Source organism: Osmerus eperlanus, chromosome 22 (assembly GCF_963692335.1).
Source record: "Osmerus eperlanus chromosome 22, fOsmEpe2.1, whole genome shotgun sequence".
NCBI lineage: Eukaryota > Metazoa > Chordata > Actinopteri > Osmeriformes > Osmeridae > Osmerus > Osmerus eperlanus.
In genome coordinates this window covers 7,773,659-7,786,351 of record NC_085039.1, presented here as the reverse complement: position 1 = coordinate 7,786,351, position 12,693 = coordinate 7,773,659, and the positions used below count along the sequence as shown (strand labels likewise).

The following is a 12,693-nucleotide window of genomic DNA, read 5'->3' as shown; positions in this document are numbered from 1 at the left end:
CTAAAGTAGGGTTTAGGCTACATCTTTCAGAGAACAGTTCTCAATTAAATTATTACAACTTGATGTCTGTCACTTAATCTAACTGGGTTATGCATCACATATGGAACACAGATTCCAATTATTTTCTGTTTCCACTGACCTGAGTCAGTCGGCCATTTAGTCGTCATCGTCGTCATCTTCTGGGACAAAGATGTCGTGCTCTTCCAACAGAGCGGCGAAATTCTTACTGATCAGAGTTCCCACATAGAGGAAAGGCACCACCACAGCTGTCATGCGGATGAGTCCAAAAGACGTCTGAAAGACAGAACAAATTAGGCTAAATTAGTAATGTTAACAATTCCGTAGAAACAAATGCAGCCCACCTCATTCGTTTTCTGAACTGTCAAATAGGCTACTGTAAAATGCCTATACCCACGCTGCTTCGTATTACATTTAGTGATGCAATTACAGGACGTCGTTAAAGGAATTTTCTTAACGATAAAAGCATATATTTTTTTATTTTAGTTTTCAACCCATTTTAAGAAAATAATATCTACTTACTTCCGCGTTGTTCACTGAGTTATATAAACATACGTTCATTGGCTCCCGCAAATGTCAGGCCAAATATATTAAATGCCATTGGCAAGAGTGGTGTCAATCGAATCCAAGACAAGCTTGCAGTATTATGAACCTCCCACTTCATTCGTATTTTCTGAATCCTGACGGTAGTAGGCCTACCAAGTAATAAACACTCACTTTGTCAGGTCTGGGTAGAATAGTGCCAGAACTAGATGATACCGCAGTCCGGCATGGGGTAAACTTCGATATGTTCGTTGGTTTCAGACCAGATTTGCGGTTACCTATGGCCGTATTTCTCGATACAACCTGCCTCGAAAGTCGTAAGACAGTCGTCGCCATATTTCCAGTTTACAGTGTAGGGTGGAATTGTATTGTGGGCGTGTTTATGCGCGTTGCTGCAGAATACCATGACTACGTTCAACACAGTGAAAATTATAAAGTCCATAGTTGTTCAGATAAGACAGTACCAATACATGTTATGTTCAATATCCTAATATATCATAATTTTAATGTAATTTAAAATTGACATTTTAAACAAACGTCACATTTTCATGAATTTACGTTACGTTTTATTTACGTAGCCTAAATAATGATAAGTTGTCGATCATCCAACCAGGGCGCGAGGACTGCAGCACTTCCTAGAGGGGGCCAGCGGTAAAGAGCGCGCACAAGAAAGAGGAAGTCGAGAAGGGGCTTTGCGCACAAAAAATAATAATTTAAATGTCGGGGAGTTCATTTGGAGATTTAAAATGAATTAAGGGACTGCAGGCGATCTCAAAATTACATACAATTTAGATTTTCTCTTAATTATTCAAACCTCAGAATAAAACCCGCCACTACACTTGTTTTAGTCACCCTTCGCCATACGAGTTTAGTCAAGGCGATAGGGAAGTAAGCGAGAAGGACGAGCGGAATTTCTAAATACATAATCTTACCAGCAAACAACGAGGTTGTAACCTACACCTAAACACGTTTAGATGGTAGAAGGTCTCAAGGCATCATTGAGCAACAGAATTAGCATCAACTGGTCTTCACGAGAACTTGAGATTCCCCGAGAAAAGTTGTTCGTGGAGCACGAGCCGTCAGAGGCCTGTGGTCGAGGCTGCATGCATAGACCTTCGGCGTGGTGGATTGCCTGTGACATAAACAAGAAACATGTCGGCCCAAGCGCAAATGCGAGCGATGCTGGACCAGTTAATGGGCACAGGGAGAGATGGTGAGTATTATATTCTGCGCCCAGATCTAATATTTTTCCTTTTTTAATATTTTCTCCTGATCATGGTTTTTTTTTTACCCTGCTGAGTCTTGGCTAACGTTAGCTTGCTAGCTAGCGTTAGCTACGTCAATAGAAGTGTCATGCATTGCTAGATAGCCAGCTAGCTTGATAGCTACCTGTTGGTGCTAGCTAGCTAGCTTATAGCATTAGCCAGCGAAATTTTAATCATCTTGTTACGATGGAGTCAATCCATGTCACTGGTTGTGTGGACTAGAATGTCTGTGTACCCTGTGGTCTCACGGCGAGATGTTTCCACACTGGGAATTGATAGCTAGCGAACTGCCTACCTTGCAAGCTACAATTCGAAACCCAAGTTTGTCGGCTTGCTCTTTGGAGCCAACATGCTATTCGTTTTTAAAATGAATGGGAGTCTGCTTGATAACTTAGTAAAATGACTCTAATAAACTCCTGTTGGGACATCCCTACTGTAATACTGTAATTCTAACACGGTGTGAATTATTTATCAATCTGACTGTGATCACATTGCAATCCGAAATATCTGCTAATGTCGTGTTTGTGTAATGTTTCCAGGGGACTCCATGCGCCAGAGAATCAAGTTCACAGACGAGCGGGTTTGCAAGAGTCACTTGCTGGACTCCTGTCCTCATGACATTCTTTCAGGCACTGTGAGTATAATATGGGTTATTTACACACACATACATACATCCTTAAGCCTTTAGCTATATAGCTGACTCTGGCCCAACAGTTGGTTTGTGCACGGCTCCCTGTTACTAAAATATCCAATAACTAAGTCATAAAATAGTACTGCAGAGTACAGCCTTAAGATTTTCAGTGAATACACTCGTCATTAAAGTCAGGGTAGGTGATGTTGTTGAAGAGCTTTTTGTCATATTAGCAGAAATAAACGTCACATCCTGATAGTGTAATTGGTGTGGATCGGGTAAACTCACTCCTCAGGTATGTATACAGGCCACCCGTGCTTGGGATGTTGGAGGTGGCAGGTTCGATCCCAGTGACGGGCGAACGTCGGCCCAGTGTACCTCCGACGGAGGCCCGGCCACGTCAGTTACAATAGCAACCAATAAATCTAAAGGTCTGACAGTAAAATTAAATACATTCGATATCTGTGGGCGTCGCGGGACTGTAATAAATGCAACCAATCATTTTACATTTACATTTAGTAATTTAGCAGACGCTCTTATCCAGAGCGACATACAGTAAGTACAGGGACATTCCCCCGAGGCAAGTAGGGTGAAGTGCCTTGCCCTATGACACAACGTCATTTGGCACGGCCGGGAATCGAACTGGAAATCTTCAGATTACTAGCCCGATTCCCTAACCGCTCAGCCACCTGACTCCCTATTTTGTTAAATGATTGGACAGCATTGGGACCGAATGCAAGGATGGAACAGGCTGCTTGTCTGTCTACCTCCCGACAGGAGTAAGGCAGCACGTTCATTTGTTTCGGAGAGTTTGCTTTGAGAGAAGGGGTGGGATATTTGGATTTGAATCCTTTCGAACTGGAGCCAAAATTGCTAGGTTTGCAAAACGTACATACCCTGCCTAATGACTTAACTTCTTTTCCAGCGAATGGACCTGGGAGAATGTGTGAAGGTTCACGACCTGGCTCTCAGAGCCGATTATGAGATTGCCTCCAAACAGCAGGAGTATTTCTTTGAACTGGACGTGAGTTCCTTCTCTGCATATTTGGGACTTTTGGTCATTGTATCTGTCGCACACCGGCCGTGGGTTATTAAATGGAAAATGGGCTCATTGACTTTTCCTCTTGATATACTTCTCCCTCTCCTGTCCTCTCTCACCCTCCTGCTGGTTGTCCCCAGGCCGCCGAGCACCTGCAGTCCTTCATCGCCGACTGCGATCGCAGGACCGAGCTGGCTAAGAAGAGGCTGGCCGAGACACAGGAGGAGATCAGTGCTGAAGTGGCTGCAAAGGTGACCACTCACCCCCCCCCCACCCGGGCACGCGCACACTTCTGAAAACAGTTTGGAGATATGTCCCGTGATGCGTTTGGCCATCCATGCCTGTTAACCCCATTTTAGAACTGCACAAACTGACTTGTGTGCCTTCATGGATGAAGGCTGTTCGTAATCTTTCCCGATAAGGCTTCGAAGGACATTTTGGGCTTTATTGAAATTGGCGGTTAACTGGTTCTAACGGTGTTCTAACTCCCTCCGTCGTCCTTCGCCCCGGCCAGGCCGAGAGGGTGCACGAGCTGAACGAGGAGATCGGCAAGCTGCTGGCGCGGGCCGAGCAGCTGGGCGGCGAGGGCAACGTGGACGAGGCGCAGCAGGTGCTGGAGAAGGTGGAGAAGACCCGCGCCATGAAGAAGGAGGCGGAGGTCAGTTGGGCAGGGTAGGGGGGGATGCTGTCTTAGGGGCCAGGGGGGATCCCAAGGACATAGTAGCTTTGAACTCTTTTTATTTAATTTTTTCATTATTATTATTTCTTTTTGTTTTCAAACTGTCCCGATTCTCATTCTTCTCGACGTGACTTTTCCCCTTCAGGACGTCTACAGGAACTCCATGCCTGCGTCCAGCTTCCAGCAGCAGAAGCTGAGGGTGTGCGAGGTGTGCTCCGCCTACCTCGGTCTCCACGACAACGATCGCCGCCTGGCCGACCACTTTGGCGGTAAACTGCACCTGGGCTTCATTGAGATCCGTGAGAAGCTGGACAAGCTCAGGGTAGGTCACGCAGTACCCCCCCCCCCATGCCTCTCCCTCCTGTCGACAGTACTTGACATTTCCACAAGGGGCCTGAAGGGGACTTTTTCTAAGTCTAGTAGTTCTGGGAGTAAGCGCTGGCGGTCGGTTAACTTGGAACTGTCGACTGTTTTTCGAGCAGAAAGCGGTCGTCGAGAAGCAGGAGCGCATGCGGACCCGGAGACGGGAGGAGCGCGACCGGGAAGAGGAGCGCGAGCGAGAATGGGAGCTGGAGCGCGAGCGCGAGAGGGAGACTGAGCGCGAGAGGGAGAGGGAGCGCGAGCGGGAGAGGGAGCGGGAGAGGGAAAGGGAGAGAGACCGAAGGAGGTAGGCTGTTTACCGAGTCTTTTCCAGGATTCAGTGACATGCGCTCCTAGCATTCGATAGGCTGAGTGTTTTGAGTCAATCTCTGTGTGGTTCCTTCCTCAGGTCGAGGTCCAGAAGTGGCGAGCGTTACAGGTATGCCATGGTAACCGCTATCAACATTTAGCTACCAACTCATACCGCATCAGCGATGACCTAAACTCCTCCTTTCCCTGCCTTTCCCCCCTTTCTCTCCATCTCTCTCTCTCTCTTCCTTCCTCTCAGGGAGGGGGGAAGCTCATCCTCCCATCACTCGAGACGGCACCGCTCCTCCCGGTCCAGGGAAGAAGGGGGCGAGCGAGACAGGGAGAGGGAGCGGAAGCATAGACACAAGGAAAGGCACCGCTCGCGCTCGCACTCCCACAGGAGCAAGAGGAAGAGGTGAGACCGCCGCCGCCTGCATGAGAGCCCCAGGCTCCGCAGCACTGCTTCAGGGACATGCCCATGACATAACCATGTCTGTACAGCTTGCAAAGCGGTGACATATTTTAGCTGTTGCGTACGAGTTGAAAGGAGACAATGACTCGGCAATGATAAATTGCAGACGGCATTTTTATATATATAATTTTTGCTTCAGATAGTCATTGCATTGCAACGGATAACCGCTCATGTACTCAACGTACTTAGGCAAAATAATTTTTGTGTGTACAAAATGAGATGCATTGTTTAACTGTTCTTCCCTTTTGGACAACAACAACCTAAAATGAAAACCCCTTCGTAGAATTTTTATTTGAAGAGTAGAGTATGTGCTCATACCAGCCTTTAACCCACGGCTGGTCCGGTCTGGGTTTTTACCCGATTCCCTCATCCCAACACCTCACGGTGCCTCTCCGCTGTCCCCCCAGGTCCTCCAGAGACAGAACCTCAAACACCCACGACAAAGAGCGCTCACCAGCCTCCCAGGAGCGCTGGCGGGAGGCCGGAGGGGAGGCCCACCGCAACGACCGTCCCCAGTTCCCGGGGGAGGACAGGGAGAGGTCCACTTCCCCGGAGCTGGCACGTGGGAGAGAGCGGGAGAGGTCCGTGTCCATCGAGAGAGACCGGCGCTCCAGTTCAGAGGAGAGAGAATCGGGGGAGATATAAGAAACAGAGTTTGGGGGGGGGGGGGGGGTTCCCGGGGTCTTGCGTTGATGGGGAGGTTGGGGCGGGGTTAAAAACAAGTGTGGGTGTGGGCGTGCGGTTGGGATGTGCATGCGTGCGTGCGAGTACTGAATGTGTGTTCATGTTTAGACCGGGGACATGAATTAGGTAAGTGGGAGGGGGGGTACAAATTTGGTAAAGGAACAAGACTATTTGCAACCAGGAGAGCTGACTTATTCACATACGCAAGAAACATGGGTGTGAATTATGACTCAAAAATGTGGGTGGATGGGAATGACTTGAAAGAATTGAAAGACCGGGGAAGCTTTACTGAACATCATCTTGTGTTAATAAATTAGATATTTAGGACAAGCGAGATATGAGATGAAATGTGGGGGGGGTGGAACTTGAAACTTCTACCTTAAAAACCTCTTATTTTGTTTTAGACATGCTGTTCAGTTTTTTTTTAATCATCATTATGATTTACAATGTTATTACCATTGTTTTTTTGCGTTCCATTGAAGAATCCGATATTTGGTTTCTACGGGGGTGTGTAGCCATGGGTTTATACACACACAGACACACATTTACACTCGCCACACACACACTTGATGAATACACACTCATACTGGACATGTAGAATGAAATATAGGACCTTCACAAGCATTTTAGATATTGGAGCTCTGGCCAGTGGTATTGAGTTAGTTAGCACACTCTGTCCTTTTGCTGTGAAACAAGATGGAGGTTTTGCAGGATCTGTACCTTGCTGTGCCATCTACAGTACTACAAAGTAAATAAAATGTTTGCTTCCGTTGATAACAGTTTGCGGAGTCGTTCTTGTTTGATTCAAATTGAGCATCTTAATAGTATGTTTGAGGCTGCCTTAGACAGTAGGCCTATAATACATTTAATAATACTTAAGCCTTGTGTGTGAAATGGGCATACACGGCATACTGTATATGTAGATGCATGAAGTTCATAAGTTATGTTGTATTATGCTGGACATTGAACTCCAGTTACATAGGTGGCAGTAGTGCTCCAATTACTATGTAGAAGAAGAGTACAGCGTAGACGTCAAGAAGTGATTTGCATACGACGCATATTCAAAATAACGCGCCACACTGCAAGTTGTCATGGATGGAATTGGCTCTTTTCTTGTTTAAGCAGCGCCATAGCAAGTAAATAAGCAATCATGTCTGTACTTAAGCCATTTAATAAACTGCCTGAACTGAACACAGCGAACATTTTGGTAAGTACGATGTAGCTACACATTAAGGACTAACAGCTGATAGTTAGCTACCTAGCCAGTTGTCAACAGCGAAGCACAAATACCGTAGTTGGAGATTTATTGATTTATTGTTTACTGTTACAGCTGGTGGAAAATGAGGAGCAGTTTCAGCAGAAGCTAGCTGACGCAATTGTGCAACAAGAAAAAACTGTCAACGTCATTGTGTGAGTGTCATATGTTCTTGTTCATATGCTACAACTTACATATACAATTTATTATTAGCTACTATCTCACTTGCTGACGAAGGAACACAGGTAAACTGACCCGCGTGATGTTTGTTTAGGAGATTAGCTAAAAATCTTCCCCTGCCCATGGAGAATGAAGAAAGTCGTCCTCGGATAGACCTAGTGGTCTTTATCGTAAACCTCACCTCAGATCTCAGGTGAGGTCAACACAGCTTTACGTTGAGGTGGTTGGTTCAACAGACAACCAGTCAACCAACAGTTGCCTACAATTTGTGTGTATTGGGGTTTGTGAGTCTTACATTAATCCACAGATTTCCCATTCAGTTACAAGTCAACAGAGACTTCCATGAAATACTTGGATCCAAGTTACTTCCTCGGAAAAGTCTGCTTCCTTGTCACCAATGGTGAGAACTCAACATGCCTATCCGTTCTGCTTTATCGCCTACATTTTAGACTAATGTGGTGCACATGAACTCTATTTTATCACTGTGTAGAATGGCAGTATGCGTCCCAACCCTTAATTGTGTGTGTGTGTTCCCTCCATCTCAAGCTCGTAACGCATCAGTGCCCCCCGAGCGCCTGGTCTCTGTCAGGAAGCTAGCTGCATCCTTCCAGTGTCCCTTCATGTGTGCCGAAGACCAGGTTTGTGTAAAGAGAGGATGCCATGAGTGTCTGCGGACAAATGTAAAACACGATACACTTATTTCACTGCCCCTCTCTGTCTCTCTCTCTCCTCCTCTCTCCTCCTCCCTCCTTGCGCTGTCTGTCTTTCAGACGACGGATGGAGTGACCACCGCGGCAGACAGGCTGCTCTCGATCCTCAGGGTGGCGGCGGGCCTCGTTCCCATGGCAACGAGTCTCTACCTGTCCACTTTGACCCGCTGCACTGTGCCCGCTGACATGGACCAGCAGGGCTTTGACTGAACCAGCCATCCGACTGAGCCGCCGTCGAATCGGACCAAGACCAGAAAACCAACTCCTCGTGTTGACAACTATCCCTGAACAGCAAAGGGATCTTATCCCATGTGTAAATAAAATGTATTTGTAAATAAACTTGAGATTTTTCCTGAGATCTGTCGTGTTTGTGCTTTGTCAGTCTAAAAAATAATTCAGATAAGGAACATTTGTGTGTGGAACTGTTATATAACTGATAATGTTTTATGAGGGACTGGTATTTGAGGACACTAGAGGGAGTGCCAGACCTGAGACACTATTTGAAAAATGACAATGGACATGCACAAACTAGACAGTAGAGTAAGGCACAAAAATATGTTGTGTTATTTTCCTGTCATACACACACTGTCTGTATTACATTCACAGACACCTCTCCTCTTGGTAAAGATGTCAGTAAGGATATGCTTAATTAGTCATGAGTTTCATTTTGTAGTCACGCTATCCCTTTTTCTTTTCACTATGCACGCATCTCAACACCTATCCTCTGGGTAGATCATGTCCTCGAGTGACCTCATGCCAATTGGCCTCTTGCCCATAGACATAACTTTGACATTCTCTTCAGAAAGGGACTGCATTATGTGGCGGCAGTTTGGGTGTCTGAGATGGTACATCATGAACAAGAATGTTCATGGTTTTCATCATTTTCGGGGCAGGGCCGGCTACACTATAAAAAGCTAGAAGGATAGGGGAGGTGTGTGTTAATTGACAACTGTCTATCTAGGAACTTGCATGCTTCATTGTTTTGTTTTTTCTTCACTTTTCAGTTGGTGGAACTCTTCTGACCTCCGCAGGAGAGAGACCTAGTCAAGTCGAGTACTTGGTAGTCAAGGAAGTAGAAATCAAAGCAGGTGAGTGACCGGGTCACCTAGGAGCTGAAACAGTGCCTGGTGTCACGTCTGCAGAGATGGTGGCCCGGCAATCACTCTATTAATAGTGATGCTCTCACCATAAAATGAAGCAACTTCCTCAGGATTGGTCAGCTGCCATCCGCTGACAAAGCCAGAGCATAATTCTCTCTTGACTTCAATGGAGACTTCTGAAATACCGAAGGACTTGTGACCTTGCCTTAGAAGCAATTCCAATAAACCATATTCCGTACCCAGTTCCTGTTTATGTAATCCCTCCTTAGCTTGAGTGATCTCTGCTCTTAATTCACTAAGCTATCAATAACCAAACCCTGCTGAGCCAGGGGAGAGTGTCAACGTGATGCTTCCAGTAAAGAATGCACCAGCCATCACCACAGCGTCCCATTGGTGCTCCCATGGCGCCAGGGCTGGAGAGGGGTCAGCAAGTGTGAGAGGCGGGGAAGGAGATGTGCTCAGAGATGCTCCTGCTGTGTGGTGAGGAGAGAATCACGTCCACATTGAGATAAGGCTACAGGAATGGTGCGAGAGAGGAGGATGGATAGAGAGGCAGAGAACTGACCAAAGCGACAAGGGAAGTGAGGAGGGAGGAAAGAGTGAGACTGAGAGTTCCCTCTCGGAGACAGAACAAATGGGAGAAAGAGAAAGGGAGAGAAAGAGAGAGAGAGAGAGAGAGAGAGAGAGAGAGAGAGAGAGAGAGAGAGAGAGAGAGAAAGAAAGGAAGAAAGGGATAACGGTAGAAATAGCAAAGGGAGAGAGGGAAACTGAGACATGGCAAGAGAAAGAATGAAAGAAAGAAAGAAAGAAAGAAAGAAACAGTGTGAGAAGCAGTAATGTGGTGTTTGCATTTATGTGTCTGTTAATTAGAGGATTAATTAAGTGTATCTGTTTTACATTTTCTCTCTCTCTCTCTCCCTCTATCTCTCTCTCTCTCTCTCTCTCTCTCTTGTGCACAACAGAGAAATGTCTAACATCTAACACAGGTGACGAGGTGACTACCAGAACAGGCAGGAATACGTGTGTTCATGTGTATGTCCTGGTGAATACACTTCTTGTTGATACATTCTACTTATCCATGACATTTTTAATTGTTCATAGATTATAGATTCTAAAGACGATCATAGAGATCATAGATTATTTTTACAAGAAGCAGTCAAAAATACCAAAGTATGTTGTAGTTGTGCTTGTTTATTGGTTTATTTGCAAGTCTTAACATGAGTAACTGTGCCATGTGTGTAATTTGCCATTCAGAAAGCAAAAACATTATGCAGTTTTTTTTACAATGACAGTAATGATGAACAGAGAGAACAGGATGAAAGTCATGTTGACTACAACAGTTACATCCTGTTAATCAAACCCACTACTGTGAGATTGTCTATTGGCAAAGCAGTGATTTTGTTTTTTCAAATCCATTCAGACCTCCCAACATAAATCCTGTTGATGTTCATGTTACGTATGTGGCGTGATGACTGAAACAGCAGAGGTCAAAGGTTTAGCCAGTGAAGCCCAGCTCTTTGTAAGTGACGTCGATGTCAGCGATGACCACGGCCATCACCCTCCTCAAGGCGTCCTGCCCAGCCGCATCCAGCCCTGCCTTTTCCCCCATGACCTTGGCGATGACCTCAGTGATAAGCTAGTATGAAAACAGATCAAATACTTTGATAAGATGTTTTGTTTTTGTTTTTCAATATTTCTTATTGAGGAGAAATGGAAAAATGTTTAGCACCACTAATTTAGGATGGATAATTCAAAATACTAGATTGATTATCCACTTGGGCAGTTGGTAAACTTAGACAGAAATATGATAACGAATATTTAAGTAGAGATAGTAGAGAAGCCACAAGTGTGAGAAAACAGAAAAAAAGATCAATTAAAGGGAGACGAGAGATTCATTTTCACCTTGAAGTTGTTGAGGGCAATCTTGTGCGTTTTGGCATGGGTGGTGGCCAGGGGTTTAAGGAGTGCAGCATGGTCACCCTTAGCCTTCAGCAGATCACCCAGCTTCTTCAGCACGGTCGCGCCGTGCGCTGATATGGCTGCGTTGCACGCGAGGTCGCATTTGGCGATGCCAGCGAACTTAGGGAACAGCTTCTGGGAGTCTGGATTTTCATTGAACAAACTAGAGAGAGGGAAAGTTAAATAATGAGAGGGAGTCAGTAATAAAGGGTGAATAAAAAAGTGGTGTCAAAATCTTGACGACTTTCGGTATTATACCCATATATGCGGTTACGCAATCGTCGTTCCTCGCCCTTTAGCTAGTGCAGTTTCATACTCCATTCTAACTATAAATCCATCTCAATGTACTGCCTCGACTGCATACTCTACTGACCGGGTCAGAACCAGACCTCCATGGGTGTTGTAGTCGGCCTCGACTGGGCCCCAGCACTTCAGCACCATGTCAAAGTCTGCCATAGTCTGAGGAAAAGGAGATGCGGAGGCGGTTAGGGGTTATGAGTTAGGCATAGGTTATCAACCAGTTCACAGTATAGACATTTATGCTCAGAGTGCAGTTCCTAATTCACACGTTATGGCTACATTTATAGTGTGGATTCATTTAAGAACAATGGAAGATGACCAATGTTTTCTCAAACAATTGGCAATCACAACAGGTGATTGTATATGATATGCAAAACAAGATAAAGCTACACACACAAGTCTGTTGTGTAGTTAGATTTGTCCATCAAAGCAAAGCTATGAAAGTCTGGCAACATTCTCATTTAGCAATTTTATAAGCATGAGATAAAAAAAAGTAATGGATAAAATATAGTCTGTAGTGGTAAGTAGGTAGGTTAAGAGTGTGTCCCATGCTATCTGAAGGGTAAAACAGGGTGTGTGTGAAGGGGGAAAGGAAGAGAGGGCAGCTGGGTACATTGGTGAGTCTGCATGGCATGACAGGCACACACTAACACACACTAATAGCACATAACTGAAAAATGACATTCGCTTAGCAAAAGACCATTAACAGGGAATTTTTTAGTATTTGTTTTGTGTTAGCCAATACATTGTGAAGGCAAAAATAAAATATTTTACCGGTAATAGACGGAAACGAAGATTTGAACTCCCCAGATATTTTTTGACCTGACCAACCCCCCCGACCCAACCTTTTATAACCCCACCCTTCTCTTCTTCCTCCTCTTCTCTCACTTCTCACACCTCACCCACCAATTAATCCATCCCTTTTTTAAACACCTCCCTTTTACTTTCTGTGCTATCAAATCGTAGGATGCCTTGCTATTAGTGCAGGCATATTGCGCATACTAACCCAACACATCTGGTCGTTTTGAATGAGATTGAAAACATTAAAGTGTTCAACGTTTTGTCAATAATTAGCAGTGGGATTCATGGCACTCTTTCCAAAGCGAGAAACTAATTAAATGAGACACTACACAAACCTCTCAGGATGTATAATATGTATATCTCATTTCACAGAAATAATCAACTGCAT

At 45.2% G+C, this 12,693-nt stretch overlaps 3 protein-coding genes across 3 annotated transcripts; 2 read left to right on the top strand and 1 right to left on the bottom strand.

Annotated features, from left to right (window-relative positions):
- The first annotated feature begins 1,188 nt into the window (after positions 1 to 1,188).
- On the top strand, positions 1,189 to 5,975 carry zgc:158803 (LUC7 domain-containing protein). Its single transcript, XM_062448014.1, has 10 exons — positions 1,189 to 1,774; positions 2,366 to 2,460; positions 3,383 to 3,481; positions 3,637 to 3,747; positions 4,011 to 4,154; positions 4,321 to 4,497; positions 4,658 to 4,842; positions 4,945 to 4,974; positions 5,104 to 5,259; positions 5,724 to 5,975. Exons 1-10 carry the CDS (start codon positions 1,714 to 1,716, stop codon positions 5,959 to 5,961), a joined length of 1,296 nt encoding a protein of 431 aa, XP_062303998.1. The 5' UTR covers positions 1,189 to 1,713; the 3' UTR covers positions 5,962 to 5,975.
- A 1,060-nt stretch (positions 5,976 to 7,035) lies between these two features.
- On the top strand, positions 7,036 to 8,503 carry pane1 (proliferation associated nuclear element). The gene is made up of 6 exons (XM_062448216.1): positions 7,036 to 7,207; positions 7,331 to 7,410; positions 7,530 to 7,628; positions 7,756 to 7,835; positions 7,982 to 8,073; positions 8,206 to 8,503. The coding sequence occupies exons 1-6, from the start codon at positions 7,151 to 7,153 to the stop codon at positions 8,353 to 8,355; spliced, it is 558 nt and encodes a 185-aa protein (XP_062304200.1). The 5' UTR covers positions 7,036 to 7,150; the 3' UTR covers positions 8,356 to 8,503.
- A 2,188-nt stretch (positions 8,504 to 10,691) lies between these two features.
- Positions 10,692 to 12,386, bottom strand: mb (myoglobin). The gene is made up of 4 exons (XM_062448600.1): positions 12,279 to 12,386; positions 11,578 to 11,663; positions 11,148 to 11,367; positions 10,692 to 10,881 (listed from the first exon to the last, which is right to left on the bottom strand). The coding sequence occupies exons 2-4, from the start codon at positions 11,658 to 11,660 to the stop codon at positions 10,741 to 10,743; spliced, it is 444 nt and encodes a 147-aa protein (XP_062304584.1). The 5' UTR covers positions 11,661 to 11,663; positions 12,279 to 12,386; the 3' UTR covers positions 10,692 to 10,740.
- Between the last annotated feature and the right edge of the window lie 307 nt (positions 12,387 to 12,693).

Coding starts and splice junctions, on each gene's coding strand:
- zgc:158803 (XM_062448014.1), top strand. CDS start 1,714: ATGTCGGCCCAAGCGCAAATGCGAGCGATGCTGGACCAGTTAATGGGC. Junction 3,482..3,636: donor AGTATTTCTTTGAACTGGAC/GTGAGTTCCTTC, acceptor GGTTGTCCCCAG/GCCGCCGAGCACCTGCAGTC. Junction 5,260..5,723: donor CACAGGAGCAAGAGGAAGAG/GTGAGACCGCCG, acceptor CTGTCCCCCCAG/GTCCTCCAGAGACAGAACCT.
- pane1 (XM_062448216.1), top strand. CDS start 7,151: ATGTCTGTACTTAAGCCATTTAATAAACTGCCTGAACTGAACACAGCG. Junction 7,629..7,755: donor AACCTCACCTCAGATCTCAG/GTGAGGTCAACA, acceptor TTTCCCATTCAG/TTACAAGTCAACAGAGACTT. Junction 7,836..7,981: donor CTGCTTCCTTGTCACCAATG/GTGAGAACTCAA, acceptor CTCCATCTCAAG/CTCGTAACGCATCAGTGCCC.
- mb (XM_062448600.1), bottom strand. CDS start 11,660: ATGGCAGACTTTGACATGGTGCTGAAGTGCTGGGGCCCAGTCGAGGCC. Junction 11,368..11,577: donor GGAGGTCTGGTTCTGACCCG/GTCAGTAGAGTA, acceptor CCCTCTCTCTAG/TTTGTTCAATGAAAATCCAG. Junction 10,882..11,147: donor TTGCCCTCAACAACTTCAAG/GTGAAAATGAAT, acceptor TTTTCATACTAG/CTTATCACTGAGGTCATCGC.